This window comes from Corylus avellana, chromosome ca2 (assembly GCF_901000735.1).
Source record: "Corylus avellana chromosome ca2, CavTom2PMs-1.0".
Classification (NCBI taxonomy): Eukaryota; Viridiplantae; Streptophyta; class Magnoliopsida; order Fagales; family Betulaceae; genus Corylus; species Corylus avellana.
The window spans coordinates 26,243,217-26,261,716 of NC_081542.1; the positions used below are offsets into that span (position 1 = coordinate 26,243,217).

The following is an 18,500-nucleotide window of genomic DNA, read 5'->3' on the forward strand; positions in this document are numbered from 1 at the left end:
TGACAAATTAATATACAAACATTTATGTTGAGTTTTTGAATTGGGTTATATACTGGGATTAACTTATTGATTTTTCTGCCATTTTATATTTTATATATTGTGAGTAGAATCCCGTTATATTGCAAGGCTCTGTGACAGATTTTACTTTGAGAAGCTATTTATAATCAAACGGTTATATCACAAGAGTCAAATTTAACATATATATGTATCAAATGTCAAAGCACATTGAAATAAACGGCTTCAGATATAGGCATTTTGGGGTTAGATGTCCTACTAATTTGATGATCAGCTATTCTCAAATAACAAGAACAAAAAGAGAAAAATAAAAGTTCTATCATTTGAAATGAAAAATGAAGCTATCTGCTGTAAAACTTGTGTCAATAAAGGAAACGTATCAAGTTTTACAGCAGATTGAGACATATAAATAGGAAAATGGTTTTTTTTTTTTTTTTTGAACTTCTTATAGTTTATGAAGCAGAATAGCAGATATCATCTAAATATTTGATGAGATTTTCACTCTGTAGTGATGTGAGTAAAATCGTAATCATTAAAATTTGATTAATGCAATAAAAACAACTACTTGGGAAATGTTATACGCCAAAAAAGAAAGTTTCAGTAGAGGGCAAACTAACAGGAATTCAAGCATGTTTCCCATATTGATAGCTCACTCTTGCTGCCAATTGCAAAAGGTTTTTTGGCCAACTCATGCAACGCTGTCTTCCGATTTCCATCCTGGGCAGTTGCTAATGTTCGATCCATTTTCAAAATTTTCAAGGCTAAATCTGTCCATAAAAACAACACATTTGATCATTGTCAAAGGTTGGTTAAAAAAAATCATTTTACGGTCACTATTATTGCAATAGAAATGATAACTCTACCCAACTTGTCTAACTGCCTAAAACTACTCATTGTTGAAGTTATGCCACAATGTAGAATGATCAATTTTGTCAAAGTTCTACATATACATTTCACACCCAATTGAAAATGAATTGTCTCAAACTAATTACAACCTATGAGATGTAGGACATACCATACATATCAGTGGAAATAGTAGCAAGAAGGAGCTGAATGCGTTCAATTGCAGTCAACTGATCAAAAGGAGTCGCAGATAATAGATACGACACCATGTTTCTACGTCCCAGTGAAGCTGCAATTAGAAGTGGTGTCAGTCCTTGGCTATCACGTATGCATGGCAGTCTATTGTTCATATTCACCATCTCCTCAGCAATTGTCACGATTCCTGATGCAGCAGCAAAGCAAAGTGCTGTGTTTCCATCTTTGTTTTGCAATGCTAAGTCATCTGCAGACATACATTTCACCAGTTCTTTTACAAAATTCGTGCGTTTTGCTGCCGCAGCAATGTGAAGAGCTGTCATATGCCCTTCTGTTATGGGATCTCGAACGACGTCTGGATATTTTTGAAGTAAAGCCTCAGCAGCCAACCAATCACCTTTTAAGGCGGCTTGATAGAGGGGAACACACAAGTCAAGGTATCGAAATCTACTTTCCCCTGAAATTTTTGTAGCACCATTTGTAATAACTACAATATTTTTGGGACAAATCGTGCCGTTTAGATGCTAAGAAGTTGGAAGAATTAAATATGTTATAGGGAATTTGCAACTGTAAATATCCTCAACAAATGTATTACAAATTAAACATCCTATTTCTTGCTGTAACTTTCTATACAAATGTATTACAAAGTTCCTTGCAAATCGATTGGTATCTTGTCTAGATGCCATTCTAAGTCCCAGCCAGTCTGCTTTTGTTCCAACAAGGAGTATTGCTGAAAATATGCTTTTAGCAGAAGAGGTGGTTAAGGACTATCACAAGAATGAGGCTACTAAAGCTTGCTGCACTTTTGCACTTTAAAAGTGGATCTCATGAAGGCTTATGACTCCGTCAGCTGGGATTTTCTTTTGCATTGTCTCAGTTGTTTTGGATCCCCAGATATTGTTGATGGTTGGATTCAAGAGTACACCACTTCCCCAAAATTTTCTATGGCTTTGAATGGTACCTTAGTAGGCTGTTTTGATGGTAAGAAGGGATCCCTTGTCCCCTTCCCCTTTTTTGCTTGTTGTGTCTATGGACATTTTGCCTTGACTTTTGGAAGAAAATGCTAGGAGAGAAGTGGTTTCAACTTCCATTATAGGTGTGCTCAGGTTAATCTCATTCATCTATGTTTTGCAAATGACCTTTTGATTTTTTCTGAAGGTTCTGTAAAATTGGTTGTTGCTATAAAGAAGGTGCTGCTGGAATTCGAAAGCTTGTTTGGTCTAAAAGCTAATCCTGAGAAAAGCATGATTTTTTTTGTGGCGGTATCTCTTGTTGAGACAAAGATCAGATTACTAATTGTCTGCATATTAGGGAGGGTAATTTCCCTCTTCGTTATCTTGGAGTGCATTTAATTTCAGCTAGATTGAATGCTGCCAATTGTTCTTCCTAGTTGGAGAAAATTACTGGTAGGATTGATTCTTGGTTATCCAAGAATCTTTACTTTGCAGGTAGACTCCAGTTGATCTCTTCGGCGCTTTATAGTATCCATGTACTGGACTTATATTTTCATCTTGCCTAAAAGTCATTCAAGCTATTGAAAAAAAGTTCCATAGATCTTTATGGAATGGTAAGGTTGAAGGTGCTACAAAAGCAAGTGTCTTGGAAAGATTTATATGCTCCTGAGCAGGAAGGAGGCTTGGGGATAAAAAAATTTGGAGGTTCGGAACCATGCTTCTATGATGAGGCACATTTAGAGTTTGTTTGCTAAATTAGGTTTATTTGGGTGGCGTCTTGGGTGAAGGAGAATTTATTGAAGTGTAGAAGTTTTTGGCATTTTAAGACTCCTAAAAACTGCACTTGGGGGTGGCGGAAATTACTCAAGTTGAAAGATGCTTCTAATGACTTTATTCATTTTGATGTGGCCCATGTGGGTGACGGGCATAATATTCATCTTTGGTTCGACTGTTGGCACCCTGCTGGTAAGCTTTATGAAAAATATGGGCATCATGTAATTTTTGAAGCAAGAAGCAAACCAGATGCTAGATTTTCTTCTGTCATTAAGGATAGAAACTGCAATTAGTGGCCTGCTTGACCTGATCAGATGGTAGAGATCCAAAGCAATCTGATTTGGTGCAAATTGGTAGCAGTGACAAGCCTAAGTAGAGTACTTTGAAATTTGGAATATTCTCCGGCACTGAGATCTGGAATGAACTTCAGGAAAACAGGATATTGTGGAGTGTTGAAATTAATTTGGTTTCCTTTAACCCTTTCTAAGCATGCCTTCATTTCTTGGTTAGCCATAAAAAATGCTTTGACTACTGTGCTAAGTTGCTGCAATGGGGTTTTAATGATGATGTTCATTGTAGTTTCTGCAGAAGTGGAATAGAGGACCGAGAGCATCTATTTTTGCTTCGTGGATTCAGTAAGAGAGTGTGGAAAGTTATGCTGAAATGTAATTTGACGGATCCTCCCATCAGCTGGGATGACGTTATCTCTTGTGGGATCCAGCAATGGCAGAAGAAGATTCTAAAAGCTAACTTGTGCAGATTAGTTTTTGGGGAAACAATTTATAACTTGTAGAAAAACAGGAAGGAGATCAGGCATGGGGATACTCCTAAAATAGAAGAGCAAGTTATGCAAAGAGTCCTTTGGGAAGTGAGAGCCAGAGTTACTGTTAAAGGGAAAATTCTATGGTACAGCAGGCAATGTAGCTTTATGCAGGCAGCAGTTGGGGTATAGATACAAACACACTGGTGTATTAGTTGTCTTGATGATATAAAACTTTATTCATTCATCCAAATTCTTCTTGTTTGTGTTTAAGTGCTCTTGTGTTCTTTCTTGTCCTATAGAAGGTGCTTAACACAACCTTTGAGTCAAGTTAGATCGGAACGGACACCATACAACAAACGCATAAAGAACTATGCATCCTTAAGACATTTGGAAACTTATTTGTATGCAGACAATAAAGAAACAGATAGCACTTACTCTCATTACTCTGGCGCTGAATTTGAGTTTCATTTGCAGAATGCTCAGTAGGGCTTGGCTCCTCTACTATATCTGTCCGAACCAATTCTTCTTGTGGCCCATGCCAGTCAGCCAAATTCCCTAGAAGAGAGCATAAAGAGGGCTGAAGTTTAAGGAAAAGTAGCCATAGAGCCTGAAGACTAGCATCTCCAGCATCAGAAACCTGTCTTTGATATGTAAACCTATTGGATTCCAAGTTTGATACATATAATCCCTGACCCTGAGCCAAGTTGGGAGAATATGCTGTTGTAGGAAATGATCGAACTGCAGCGAATGCTTGTTGATCGACATCTTGTCCAGAAGGAGCCCTTTGAGGATGACTCATTCGTGGAACTATAATTGTCCCATTTGCCTTTGGTCTTCTTCTATGAAGCATGTTGATCGTACCCTCTTCCATTTTTTCTTCTTTTGTAAGAAATAAGATAAGATATTAGAAAATAAATATTAATACATAATTATTTGTCGGAAAATAAACATGATTTTCCTTTTAGATACATTCAACACAGCTTTTTAGAGATGCATTTAGTATTATTCATGTACATAATTAATGAAGTTCATGTATGAGTGTTAGGGAAAGATGCATGTACCAATTAATTGCTGAAGACTGAAGTGCTAGCTAAAAACACCAAGAACAAGCAAAGGGCAATTTGCTAAAAACAACCAACCAACTCAAACAAAGCAAGGCTGATTGACACGTCTTATTTTGTTCTTCATCAACGACCATAACCTACTAGCCCTCCATTTGACCTGTTAAGGTGATCACCAGTAGAAATCAAATAGGCAATTTAGTACCAAAAATCAACTACCCAACAATGCTTAAACAAACCCCCACAAGCAAGACCTAGTTAAATCTTCTAGTATCAACAATAATGAGTTTACAGATGTCTTCCAAACAAAGAAATATGTATGAAAAACAGGCAACTGGAGAAAAAAACCAAAGATCGAGAAATCAATAGGAAGCTCCAATTGTCAGAAACAACCTACGGAAACTTCATCAAGATTGAATATAAATGACCCTCTAATCTTCGACCAAAATGGCAATGTGAAAAGCCCAATTTTTTCTCCTTTCTCCGTCAATCGGCGTAGCCCACCAAAATGATCACTCTATCTTTTCTACTGATTTTTTTCTTCTTCTTCTTACCAGATTATAAGCCCTATGCGTGTTTCATCTTTTGCAACAAAAGGTAAGGCTGTGGCTGTGGCGGTCCCCTTTGTTTTAAAGCTCACATGGGTTGGTCCCTCACATAACGTGTTGATTGTGTGCGGATCATACAGCAAAACAAAACAAAACAATAAACATCATGTTTTTGTTCCCAAAAGAAAAAACAGCTGAGATACAGAGACGACTCGGACAATAAACACTTTTAAATCGGTTTTGTTTGAAACTGTTCAAGAAATCCGAAAATCTGCGGGAAACCATTTTTAGTGCACAGTGTGTTCTTCTGTAAGTTCGAAATCATGATAAGAATATATCAAAGTCATTTTTGAAACAGTGTACTTATTGGCTGGAACGAAACAATTCAATTTTCGGAGTGTGGGTTAACTTGCAACCAAAATGTAATATATTTTTACAGGCATTGACATAACTGGATGGTCGCTTACCTTTCTACGCCATTCTCTTCTTTGAGCAGCCACCGGCGCCGGGAACCACTGAAAAGTGCTGATTTCAACCAACCGCGCGGAAGGTACAGCAAACCACCACAAATCACCGAAAGCTATCACACACAGAGCATCGTATTCCACCCACCTCCAACAAGAAACCACCAATTGCCACAAGTTTGCCACCCACGTCGAGTAGAGAGTGAAAAGAGAGAGACAGAGAATGGAACGAAAACAGAGGGCGGAACGTTCAAATGGAGTGTAAATAGAGAGGAAGCTTCTACGTAAAAAAAAAAATAATAATAATAAGACCAAGTCTAATGACACATTTACCCTCTATTATAGTTTCTTTCCCTCCCCCTTTGAACCTTTGTATTGCTAAATAATAATAATAATAATAATAATAATAAAGAGGGTATAGATAATAATTTAGTTATATATTTTCAAAGTTTCAGAACTTGAAAAAAAGATTTAAAAAATAAAAAATAAAAAGAAATAAGAAGAGAAAGAGCCACCCTGTCGGCGAGGGCGGCCAAAGTATTCACCCGGCCACCTTCTAAAGGAGAGGTTCACCATAAGAATTAGTCCTAAAAGTTTAAATTACGAAAATGTTCCAACTAGGTTTTACAAGTGTCCTAACCGAGTCTCGCAAGGACCCCACTGCAATACACCCGAACCCCGCCTATATCTTATTGGGACCCCCACCAGGACCGGCCCGAGACCCGACAATGACATTTTTATAATTTAGAGTTTAATATGATTAATTTCCGTACACACCAAAAAATGGGGAAAAAAAATAATTCTAGGAAAATGTTTTCTGCTAAAAATAATTTTCAACGTTAGGGACCCGACCAGGACCCCACCTGATTTTTCATACATGCCAAATACCAGGAAATGTTTTCTAAGAAATCAATTTTCAAGAAAATGTTTTCCACCAAAAATATTTTCCACCAAAAATATTTTCCAACGTAGGGTCCCGGCACGCTCCCAACCAAGTTCCGGTAGGGACTCGACGAGGTCTCGGGCAGGTCTTGGTCAAGTCCAATTAGGTCCCGGGCGTGTTCCGGTCAAGTCTCAGTGGGGTCTTGGGCAAGTCTTGGTGGGGTCTTAATCAAGTCCCGGACAAGTCCTGGGCGAGTCCCGACTCCCGATGATAGGGGTGGGCGCAGGTCGGGGCTGGGCGAGTATCGGCATTTTCCCCTACCCGCCCCGCACCCTACACGTTTGGAAAATCCAACCCGCTAGCCGAGCAAAATGAACAATATCTGCGTGGGTTTGGGTATCGCGAGGCAGAGCAGATCGGTGGAGGTTGTGGCGGGTTGGGTTCTTCTCCTCTATTTTCATCTCTTCTACAGGTTTCTTTTCCTCCTAAACAAACACAACCTTACATTAGAACCCCGAGAAACAAACAAACAAACAAACACAACCCAACCTCAAACCTATAAACAATGGAAAAGAAAACCAAAGAATGATTAAGATCTTAATGATGAAAGAGATCTCTTGGTTCCCATTCATGAAAGAGGTCTAGAGAGAGAAAAAAAAAACATGGGTTGTGGTATGTGGAGGTGGGAGCAGCGCAACAGCTTGTGGGCTGAGGAGGTGGAGCAACAGCGTAGACGAGAGAGAGAAGCAGACGAGAGACGGAGAGAAAGAACAGACCAGAGAGAGAGACGAGAGAAAGCAAGAGGGACGAGGGAAACAGCAGCAGAAGAATATAGAGAGAGAGAGAGAGAGGGGCTGAATAGATTAGGGGTTAGGGTTTTTTAGTTTTATATTTATGCGGGGCGGATCAGGGCGGGGCGGGTACCCGCAAGGAAAAAATTCCTATACCCACAACCCGCCCCACACAGGTTGGATAAATCCTACCAAAACCCACAAAAATACACATAAAACCCGGGCGGGAGGGGCGGGTTTGCGAGTTGGGTAGGTTTGCGTGTTGGGCGGGTTTTTGCCCACCCCTACTCGGCGAGGTTCCAAGCAAGTTCGGTTGAGTCCCAGGCGAGGTCCTGGTCAAATCCTGGGGGTCTCGGTTGGATCCTAGGCAAGTCCGGTCGAGTCCTGACGAGGTCTTAGGCAAGTCCGGTCAAGTCCCAGCGGGGTCCTATGTGGGTCTTGGCAGAGTTTGTCGATTTGAGAATGAGATGCTCAAACTCGAAAAATAGTTTATGATTTTCAAAAATAAAAACTATTTTCCGAAAATTTAAAAAGAATTTTTGGTTAAAGGGAAAATATTTTTTGTTTACTATTATTTTATGATGTGTGCCAAATATTGCATATTTGGACCCCTTAATTTACTTGTGTTAATCCTTTAGCTGTGTTATTATCTAATGTTCTGTGTTAGTTTTGTGTTTTTAGTATTTTGTAGGTCATTGAAGAAAAACTACTTTTCGGAAGAAAACATATTTTGAGAAGACTTAGATGATGTGGTTAAGTGTAACAAAATCCAAGAAATTGTTAAATCGGATATAAGATAAGATTGGATTAAAGTTCAAATTGGATAAAATTTCGGATTGGATTCAAATTTAGATTCTGAACACGTCTCAGTATTTTGACTATAACTTTTTGCTCACATATCCAATTGAGGTGATTCAAGCAACATTGGAAATCTAACTCAAAATACTACAATTCATTGTGAAATAGGATTTTCCTAATTCAGACGTACTATTTCAAAATCGTCTCTCAATTAAAGGGTACAAACTTGGACGAATTTTATCCGATTTTAACTTGTAAAACCCTAAGTTTTAGGTCTATAAATAGGGAATTATCAGATTAGTTAGGGAGGCTACGAATTTCAAGATTGCAGAGGAGAAAGAAGAGAGTTTAAGGTTTTCTTAACTTTTGGATCTCTACTTTGTGATTATTATTTGTAAGTACTCGATTTTACATTATGAATTCAATCAATTTTGTTTTGTCTTTCAATAACATGAGAGGCTAAACCTTCAACTAAGGTTGAAGATGAAGCCTCACTTATGATTATCAACTTTGTTTCATGTATGTAATATTGTCCAATTTAATGGTTTAATTGCTCTATTGTTTTACTTCTAATCAATTGGATTGAATAATTCTTGGATATCTTTTGTGATTCAATGATACACTTGAAGATTTAAGATTATTCAATACAATTGATTGTTTGGTTTTCTTTGTTAAAAATTGGATTTTCCATGTGATTTATTCTCTGGATACAATTGATGTTTTGATAAAGATTGGATATTTTCTTGTGATTTACGGATACAGTTAATGATTTGATCAAATATTGGATTTCTTTTATGATTTGGGTTATGAATGGATACATGAGATCTTTTGATTAATTCTTTGAAGCAATAGTAAAACAAACTTAAGATTTATATGTGAGAACTTTGGAGAATATTATAGATCATGAAATTATGTTGTTATGAATTTGTGAGTGCGGATTCCGAAACGTTAGTGTTTCGTCATAAGATTTCAATCACTTTAAATTGCTCATGCTTTTGCTTTTTCATTCAAACAAAAAAATCTCTCAAAAATTTGGAACTAAATTAGGGTTTAATTAATGTAGATTTTAAATTGTTCTTTAAAAAATACAATTTTCTGTGAGTTCGACTTCGCACTTGCAATCCATTATATTGCAAACGATTCGTGCACTTGCGAGTATTAAAATTTGCACAACACTTTACGTTGCACCAAACACCCAAAAATACTAAAAACATTTTTTAAAAATCATTTTACGGCGAAACAAACGGAGCATAAGATTTATAAACCTATTAAGTCCCTAACATTTAGGTTCTTTTGAAGACTACTTTGTCGTTCGTGTTTACTTTAGAATTTATTTTATATTAAAAAAAAAAAAAACTTAATAACTTTTTCTCTTTTCTTTTTATTTTGTTTTCTTTTCAAGAGCCACATGGCAAAACTTCCTTTACTTATCCTGATCATAATACCCTTTTTTTTGTCCTTCAAAAAAGAAAAGTACATTGCATTATATGGACCCAAGGGCATTGTACCATCCTATTGACTACCTTTGCTTCTTTTTGGACATCTTTTGATTATTGGATGAAACATTGAAAACTAGCTAGACCCACAAACCGAGTGAAGTAATATATGGTACACGAGGTAAAGGTACCACATATTACTCTTTGTTCTTTGACAACGACCATATTCAAATTAAGGTCCCCATAACTTTGTTGTTGCATAGAAATGGGATAGCTGGTTAGACCAAGACAAATGAGGAGCCGTCGGTCTGTCAATAACTTTAAATGTAACGTGTCGAATAATTATGCCTAATATAAATTAATATTTTGGTACCCTACTTTTTACTCCTTCACCTTTAAAAATACTTTTTATAACATAATGCAGCGAAAATATATAAGCCCTAAGATTGGAGCAAATTAGGGTTGAAATAGCGGACGATAACTACTTTAACCTTTAACTGTTAACCGTTTAACCATCTTTTCACCCCTAAGAACAATTATACGGGGAAATTTAAAAATTTTTACATTACATTATACAAACAAGTTCACTAGAGATGCACACATGTTACTTAATTCTTACATCACAATCATCCAAACTAATAATTTTACTTATCATATTCATGGCGGATTCAGGAGGGTCGAGGGGGCATATGCCCACTCAATCCTTAAAAATTCTCCTTACCATAATAATTTTTTTTTCATATGCCCCTCTCAGCAACTCTAGAGGGAAAATAACCATGAATATGCCCCAGGACCAGCCATGAAATCAAAAGATTTCAGAGAAATGAAAGGATTTCAGAGAAATGCAAAGAAAAAAAGAAAAAAAGAAAAAGAAAAAAAGAAAAAGAAAAAACAATAACCCTCCTCTTTTACTGTGTATGGTTTCTGTTATTAACTGAATGTAGAGGTGTCTTACACACACACGCATATATATATATATATAGAGAGAGAGAGAGAGAGAGAGAGAGAGTGAGGAGAAAATAAATAGAAAAATAAAATATTGTAATTCATGCCCTCAACTTTGGAATTGCTGTTATACATAAGATTTGTGGACTCGTAGGCCATTCAGTGGACAAATTTGGTGTAACCCGAAACAAGCCCACTGAATGATGGGCTTTTGGCCCAACAAAGGCCCACCTGGGTTAATAATGTGAACAGGCTACATTCACCCAGGAGAATAGATCCATTGGTCTCGGGTAAACTATGCCCACAGGAAATCATAGCTACGTACACCATTTGGAGTGGTCTCTTGCTGGAAAGCATAGAAAGCACACTTGAGCATAACAACATGATTTTATGTCTTCCTTTCTTGTTAAGAAAGTACTGTTGCATGAAATACAATTTACTCACATGATTTGTAAAGAATAGGTTTGCCTCGTAAATGTGCGTTAATGCGCAACGTACTTATTAAGTCGTGGACTTATTTTTCAATTGGCAATTAAACATTTGTTTTACAGAGATCCCGACATTAGAGTTTGGACAAGAAGGCCAGGAGGAGGTAGATGCGACTGTCTAAGTTGTTAGCTAGGACAATTATGTTAACATCTTTTGAGACCTAATGTGATTTTCTCATATTACTTAGATGCTCTAGTTGCTACCTAATTGATGTTATTAGTTGACAAAAGAAAAATTAGCCAAATTTCGGCTGCAACTTTCATATTAAAGGTATACTAGTAGCACTCTTGAGTTATTTTATAGTTAAATAATTTGAAAGCGTTACGAATTAATGCCCCCAAAAGAGTGATATCTGAATTCAAGTTTCATGTTAATCGATCGAAAACTTCAAAACATGAAAAATACTAGGATCGTTTTCCCTCTTATTAATTTCCTATTTTGCAAATTTAAGAAAGAATATCTCTAGTGGTAGGATTTTCAAGGAATCATTGGCTTTTTTTTTTTCTTAAAAGCAATTTGAGGAGCTTTGACCTCTTAATCAAACATAAGTTTGAAAACCACCAGAGGTGGTGGCCGGTTCGATAGTCTCATGAGCATTTCCGTTGGGTTTGAAAAATGCAAGGGCATGTGTTCGACTTTCGAATATGGGAATCCTCATGCTTATTTGTATTATCTCCCTTGAGTCCCATCGCTGCCTTGATGGGACAGGCAGTTAAGCCATAGCTTGGCTAGTCTTGAGAGTGTGCCTACAATTTTTGCTGTCTAGGTTCCTCTTGAATAGTCCTCCGCGGGTTGGTGCTACTATGGCTGTGCCTATATATGTAAAATAGCTACAATTTGCTCCAACCTTTTTCAATTAGAAAAAAAAAAAAATGAAAAAAAAAAAACAAACAAACATAAGTTTGAAAGTGTTATAATATTTTTTTTATTTTTTTATTTTTTATTTTTAAAAAAAAAGTGAAAGAAAAATTGACCGATGATGCTCTATTGACAGTCAACAATGCAAAATATAAAGATAACTTAGAATAAAAAAAAACCCACTTGTAGTGGCCTTCTAAGATAAAAGGACATTGTACTCCTAAGATAACACTAGCCTCTCTTTACACCATAGTAAGATAAGCAATTATTAGCAAAAGTAAAGATAAAATAAATAACAATTAGGAGACCAGAAGACCCATACTGCAAGATTCTGCTTCATTAGTGCCTTAGTGGCAACCCAAAGTTGCCACTAAAATGGCTGACTCTAAAAGTCCAACGATAACATCATTAGTGGCGATCCTTTGTCTGTCACCACTAATAAAAACTCAACAGCGGCAACTAAGTTCGTTGCTAACAAAATTTTTGGTCGACGAAAAAAGACTTGAAACCGAACCACATTCAGCCGTTGTTGGTTACCATTAGCGGGAATCCTAGATGATGTTGCTAATGGTAACCAACAGCAGCAGCATCCAGGGTCACCCCTAATGTTAATCATGGCCCTGAGAACCTAGTCTCTAATGTCACACTTGGCACGTAACATTTCATTTTGCACCAAAAAGACACTTTTATATAGGGGTGAAAAGACAGACGGTTATAACCACCTACTAACCGTTAGCAGCTTTTAAAGGATGTTAAGAAAAACCGCTAACCGTCTAGAGGGTTACGTAAGTAGTTTCAGTTAGCTATTTTAGCTAATAATTATTAACCATAACCCATTTTCACCTCTACTTTTATATACCATGGAGACAAGCTTCCCTTGTTCGATAATCAGTTTATAACTTTCCACAAGTGGTCATAACTATAATCCATACAACATTCGAAAATTCTTCACAAATTTGTCGCATTTTAAGAAAATGTTAGAGCTAAAAACAAGATCTCATGCTCATATATTAATTAATTAGCAATTAAGTCAAAATATTCATCGCAAAATCCTGCGGGCACAATGGGTGTTCATCATTTTAATTTTTCATTAAGCATGTTTTATATATATGCCTTGTAAATACGATAATGATTCAACAAACATCATCAATATATCCAAAAAATGTACCATAAATCATGCCGCTTCTTTCGTGATCTGAGCTATACTTTAACAAAAAACACACCAAAAAAAGCCTTTGTCTGGGTGTCTTTGGAGTGTTCCTCTCGTTAATGCATGAATTATATGATTAATTAATTAATTAATGGGTTTAACATTTAATAATCTCCATAGGCAATTCACCAACGTATGACGCAAGAGATAGAGAGAAAGTCAAGGAGAACATGCATCCAAATAAAGATTTTCCCAAGAAAACCCAAAGGACAGAAAGTAAAATTGAAGCACAAAGTAAGCAAAACTATAAAGTCACTCAATGATTACCCAATATTATATGAACAAATACTTTGATAATCTTTGTTAAAATGGTGACAATGAAAATGAAATTCCAATATGTCAATGTTTAATGTCGCCACCTTTGATTCCCTAGCAAAAACAAAGTGAATTTGGGACCCAAAACTTGGGACCCACTAATATTTGTGGGTCCCAATATATATGGAGTATTAGCAGTGTATTACATGTGTAAGACCATGATGAATTAGAGGTTAATTAAACAAATGAGCTGGCCCCAAACCCATCATTATATTTGCTTGAGATCAGGAGGTTTTGCAGGTTTTCAAAGGGATAATTCTCATGACCTCTAGTTTTGTGCTTATGATTACCATCTCATTAGGAATAATGCAAGAACATGCAGAGATAAAGATACACCTGGAGAGCTTCTTTCAATCCATTAATCATGTTAAAATTCATAATCATTCACAAGAAAATCTTGTGGGGTTATATTTCACTTGTACCATTTAGGTGTCTGTATATGTAAGTCTCTCATAGCTACTTAAATAATAATTAATATTATTGTTCACGTTGATATTGGTTCACATGGTAAGTGGCTGACATAGACAAAAAGAAAGTTACTTAAAACGCGTCAATTTAGCTGGTATGAAATGTGTGTGAAAAGTAACAATATTATTACTTAACCAATATGAGTAATATTACGTACTCTTCACACCTAGTAATTATAATACACATTTCACTTAGGGTCTCTGGCTATCGTGACATGTTTAAAATGGCTTTTATTTTGTTTTTGTTCTTAAATGATTGACATAAAAAAGTCGTTTACGTCAATCGATATGAAATAAATGTGATGAAACGTAAAAAAAAATTAAGCTCTCAAGCCTATTATATATTAGACTGACTCAATCTAACGATTATACACTAAATTTAGCCTCCCCAAGATCATAAAAATTTCCTAAAATAATTAAACTGACCCCATGGAGCATCTTCTATGCTATCATGATTTTAGCAGTCAAATATATATATATAACGAAATGTGTTTTGCATTGTGGAGCCACAAAGCTACAACTTGGGATTTGATAAGTGGAATCATTGATTTTTAATTTAAACTAAAACCGACAGTACATAATTCGTATTTCTGTGGGTGCATGTAAGGAGGGAGGGTTAGGTGGATATGTTCAAGGAATTGAGAGTAGATTATCCATGATTGGGAAGAGAGAAAACGAAAGAAAATGAAACTTCGATTAAGTATCTCGATGACAGCACAAAATATTGATTAGACCCAGAACTGACAGGTGTCACTGTCCTGTCTTAATGTGATGACTTGGCAACCGCTATTTGACTTACTTTAGTATATTTGGTTTGTATAGCCATCAAACACAACCACTACTCTAGCTCCATATATGGATGAGCTATTACCATATTTCTTTTAGCTGCTTCCAATCTTTCAGTCAAGAAAGTTATTTTCACATTTATTTATGAATGTTGCATTGGTTAATATGTTTTAAATAAATTTTTGTGTTAAAGTGTGTTTGGTATTACGATTTAGTAGACAAAAAGTACGATTTTAAACAAAATTGAAGACAATTGATAGTTTGGAATTATGTTTTTAAAAAATTACGATTTGAAAAAAAAATTAAAAAAGCCGCGTTTTCAAATTCTAGGCAAGATGGTATTTTTTTTGAAAACATACAATTTTAAAGGTTAATCTCCGATTTTAAAGGCCAAACTGCAATTTTGCCAAACGTTTAACTGCGTTTTAAAAAATCACTTTTTTAAATCTCACATTTTAAAATCACTATTTTTAAACCGCACCTTTTGAAATCACAAGCCCAAACGAACCCTTAATTATTATTATTATTATTTTTTTTTTTAAAAAAAAAACCACTGAAAATGCATTGTATTAATTAATATGACATAGGTAAAATAAATGAGAAATGCTAAAGACCCCAACACTTTTTCCCAAATTTTCATTCCTAAATGATCTGATCCGTTCAAGAAATAATTAGGTTTAGATTATTATTTTTTTTTTCTTAAATGAACGTGGGTACAGATCATTTGAGGAAGAGAATTTGAAAAAAAGTGTTAGGTCTTTAGCATTTCTCCAAATAAATCAATGTGAAAAGTAGCAAAATTATCTTATGCTGCCAATTAAGCCAAATTAAACCAAAAAAGGGTTTGTGAGGACATAATAGGAAATTGGGAAAAAAGTGGAGGGTATATGTGTAAATGACTATGCTGCAATTATTTGCCACCCTGATCAACCCTATATATAAAACCTCTTTCATTCAGAACTTCTAAGTACCAACCTCAAGTTTTAAAATAACCCAAAAAAAATTCCCTTAGCAAGAAATCAAAGCCCCACCGCCCCCACAAGAGAGTCTCTCAACCCCTTCCTTTCCTAAAACATGGCCAAACCACCACCAAATCTAGTGGAAGATTCGATGGAATCCAACAAATCTTCCAAAGGCTATCCCCCAAAGGCCAAGGGCATGTCCTTCTTTGCCTTTCTTCTCTCCAATATTTTCATTTACATTTCTATCTTTTATATCTTTGATGACCTTTCTCCTTCCACTCTCTTCAACACCACCAAGTTTTGGTTCTTCATTTCCAACACTCTCATCCTCATCATTGCTGCCGACTATGGTGCCTTCTCTTCCTCAAAGGCAAAGCAAGATGTTTATGAAGAGTTTATGATGCATGGCCAAGTGAAAAATGTCGTTTCACAACACCCAGAAGTCGTTGAAGAAATCACTACCAATTACAAGCAAGAGGTTGATGATGATTTGCAAGAAAAGAAAGTGATATATATAGCTAAAGATTTACAAGAGAAGAGGCAAGTTGATCAATATAAGATTCATGCAAAAGAAACTTGTCGTCCAAGTAAGTCAGAAAAACCCAAAAGAGTAGTGATTGATGATCAAAAGCTTGAGCCAAGCGTAGAAGAAGATGAGTTTTCAAGCATGTCTGATGAGGAACTGAACAGAAGATTTGAAGAGTTTATTCAGAGATTTAATAGACAAATTCGGCTTCAAGGGACTAGAAAATTTAGGCTAAATTTAAAATAGAAAAAAAAAAAAAAAAAATCTTCCCTAATATATGGATCATGTGAAGAGAAGTAGAGATATAATTAAGAGGATTAGAGGAACAATAGTTGGCTTTTTCTTATGTTGTTGTTTGTGTCTTGTCCTTTCTTTTTTACTTGTCTTTTACTTTGTTATTATCTTTCAATGGTTAAGTAGTGTAAAATGCTTTGGACTTTTGCATGTATTGCTGCCATTCTCTATAAAAAATTTCGTTCTTTTTGATTTTAGTTACTGTCGCACATGTAAGTTTTAATCTAACTGCATTTCATAGCAATTTATTAACTTTTATGCTTCAAATATATTTATATATAAGTCAGAGGAAAATGATAATTTCATATAATATTTCTTTCTACTATATATCTATATATTTGTTCTCAAAATTTATTATATTTCCCTAAGGTTTAATTTGTTTCATAATTAAGTCGGTAAAATTTGTTGATAACGGCCGTTAACTCTTAAAACTAATTATGCTATTAGCTAGGGTAGGGAAGACCTCAAATGTTAGCATAATTATTTATGGTTTAGAGCATTCTTAGCTATGGCCGGCCCTAGAGCCCCCACTTCATAAGGCCTAAAAAAAAAATTTTTAAGGACCAATTTTTTTTTTTTTTTTTCAAAACAAATTAAGGCCCAAAATATCTTTTTAATTAGCCCAAAAAAAAATTTGCATAAAAATTTAAGGCATTAACATGCTTTCTTGAGGCTCTCAATATGGGTTAAAATAATAATTTTTCCTAATATCAAAATTCCCTCCATTTTACTAATCTTAAAGGCTTTCAAATATACTTTAAAAAAATAATGGCTAATTTCTTTTATAAATCAAAGTATTAAAAGACCTGGCACAATGCTTGCAGCCCTTGAAGCCCGAGAGCCCTCAACATTTTTTTAAAATTATTTTAGTTTACTCAATATGGATGCCTTCAATAAAAGAATCAGGGGGAACAATAATTCAAAAAAAAAAAAAAAAAAAATCAGGAATCCCACTAGAGGAATATTCCTCTGTTCTAACCTTTTCTGTCGTTTTTTTTTTTTTTTCCTCTATCTTTTCATTTATTTTTCTATTAAACTCCTTGGCCTATTTTTAAGATTTAGAAATCTTGGAATTGTATTTGTGGTTATTTGCAAAGATTCAGTACTCACAAAGGATTAAAAATTTCGATTTTCACGATTTCAAAAGGTTAAATTGTTATTTATTTTACAATCCAATGAAAATCTTGAAAGATAAAAATAAACTTGCTTAATTTAAGAGCCTCAAAAGTATAAAGGTAAAAATTAAAATAGCAATTTAATCTCAAAAAAAAAAAAAAAAAAAAAAAAAAAAAAAAAAAAAAACTGTGCTTATTTATAGCTTATTGCAATATTAAAATAATAATATTAAAATAAATATTATTTAATTAATATTTAAATATTAAAAAAATAAGGCCCAATTTCAAAGTTTTGCCTAAGGCCCACAAATACATTGGGCCGGCTCTGTTCCTAGCAGCTACTCAACCATTTTCTCTAAGTTTAAGGATTTAAACTACTTTTTCTTCCCTATCCAAATACACTCCACAAAAAATTCTATTAATATTTCTCTATATCATTAAATTATTATGGGGTAATCACCTTTTGCCTCCATCAACGTATACAACACATTGTCACTTTTCTCATGAACCGCCAATTGTATCACTCAAACATCATCAGACTACCATTTTCTTCCAAAAAACCCCATTCCGTCAGTCAATCAAGTTAAAAAACTTGAAATGACTCAAATACCCTAACTTTATATACAAAAATTGCATATAATACCCTTAAAATTATATATATATAATGTATGAGTACTAGTTTCAAAAAATATAAATATATTAAAATTAAAAAAACACTTATAATTTAATTTATATAAAAAAAACTGAATATAAACAAATAAAAAACAGTTAAAAAAGACTTAAATTAAAAAAATATAAATGAAAAATCAGTCCATGTGATTGTCCTAAATTAAAAATCCATCCGTGTGATATAAAAATAATAATAATAATAATTCAAAGACTATGAGGGATATGCCAAAATAACAATTTAGTCTCTGTAATCAAATTTTGTCAAAATACTTGACAGATTCTAATAGTGTATCACATCATCACCAGTAAAATGATGATATATGTTATTCTTAATTAAAAA

At 34.8% G+C, this 18,500-nt stretch overlaps 2 protein-coding genes across 2 annotated transcripts in view; one reads left to right on the forward strand and one right to left on the reverse strand.

Moving 5' to 3' along the window:
- Window positions 1-4,676, reverse strand: part of LOC132169454 (uncharacterized) — a 6,493-nt gene extending 1,817 nt beyond the window's left edge. The window contains exons 1-4 of the mRNA XM_059580488.1: window positions 4,605-4,676; window positions 3,979-4,422; window positions 1,031-1,510; window positions 633-782 (exon numbers count right to left, since the gene is read on the reverse strand). Of these exons, the coding sequence (XP_059436471.1) occupies window positions 633-782; window positions 1,031-1,510; window positions 3,979-4,414 (1,066 nt within the window). The 5' untranslated portion in view covers window positions 4,415-4,422; window positions 4,605-4,676. The remainder of the gene's footprint in view (window positions 1-632; window positions 783-1,030; window positions 1,511-3,978; window positions 4,423-4,604) is intronic.
- A 10,992-nt stretch (window positions 4,677-15,668) lies between these two features.
- On the forward strand, window positions 15,669-16,328 carry LOC132169455 (uncharacterized). Its single transcript, XM_059580489.1, has one exon. It carries the CDS (start codon window positions 15,669-15,671, stop codon window positions 16,326-16,328), a length of 660 nt encoding a protein of 219 aa, XP_059436472.1.
- Window positions 16,329-18,500: the final 2,172 nt, after the last annotated feature.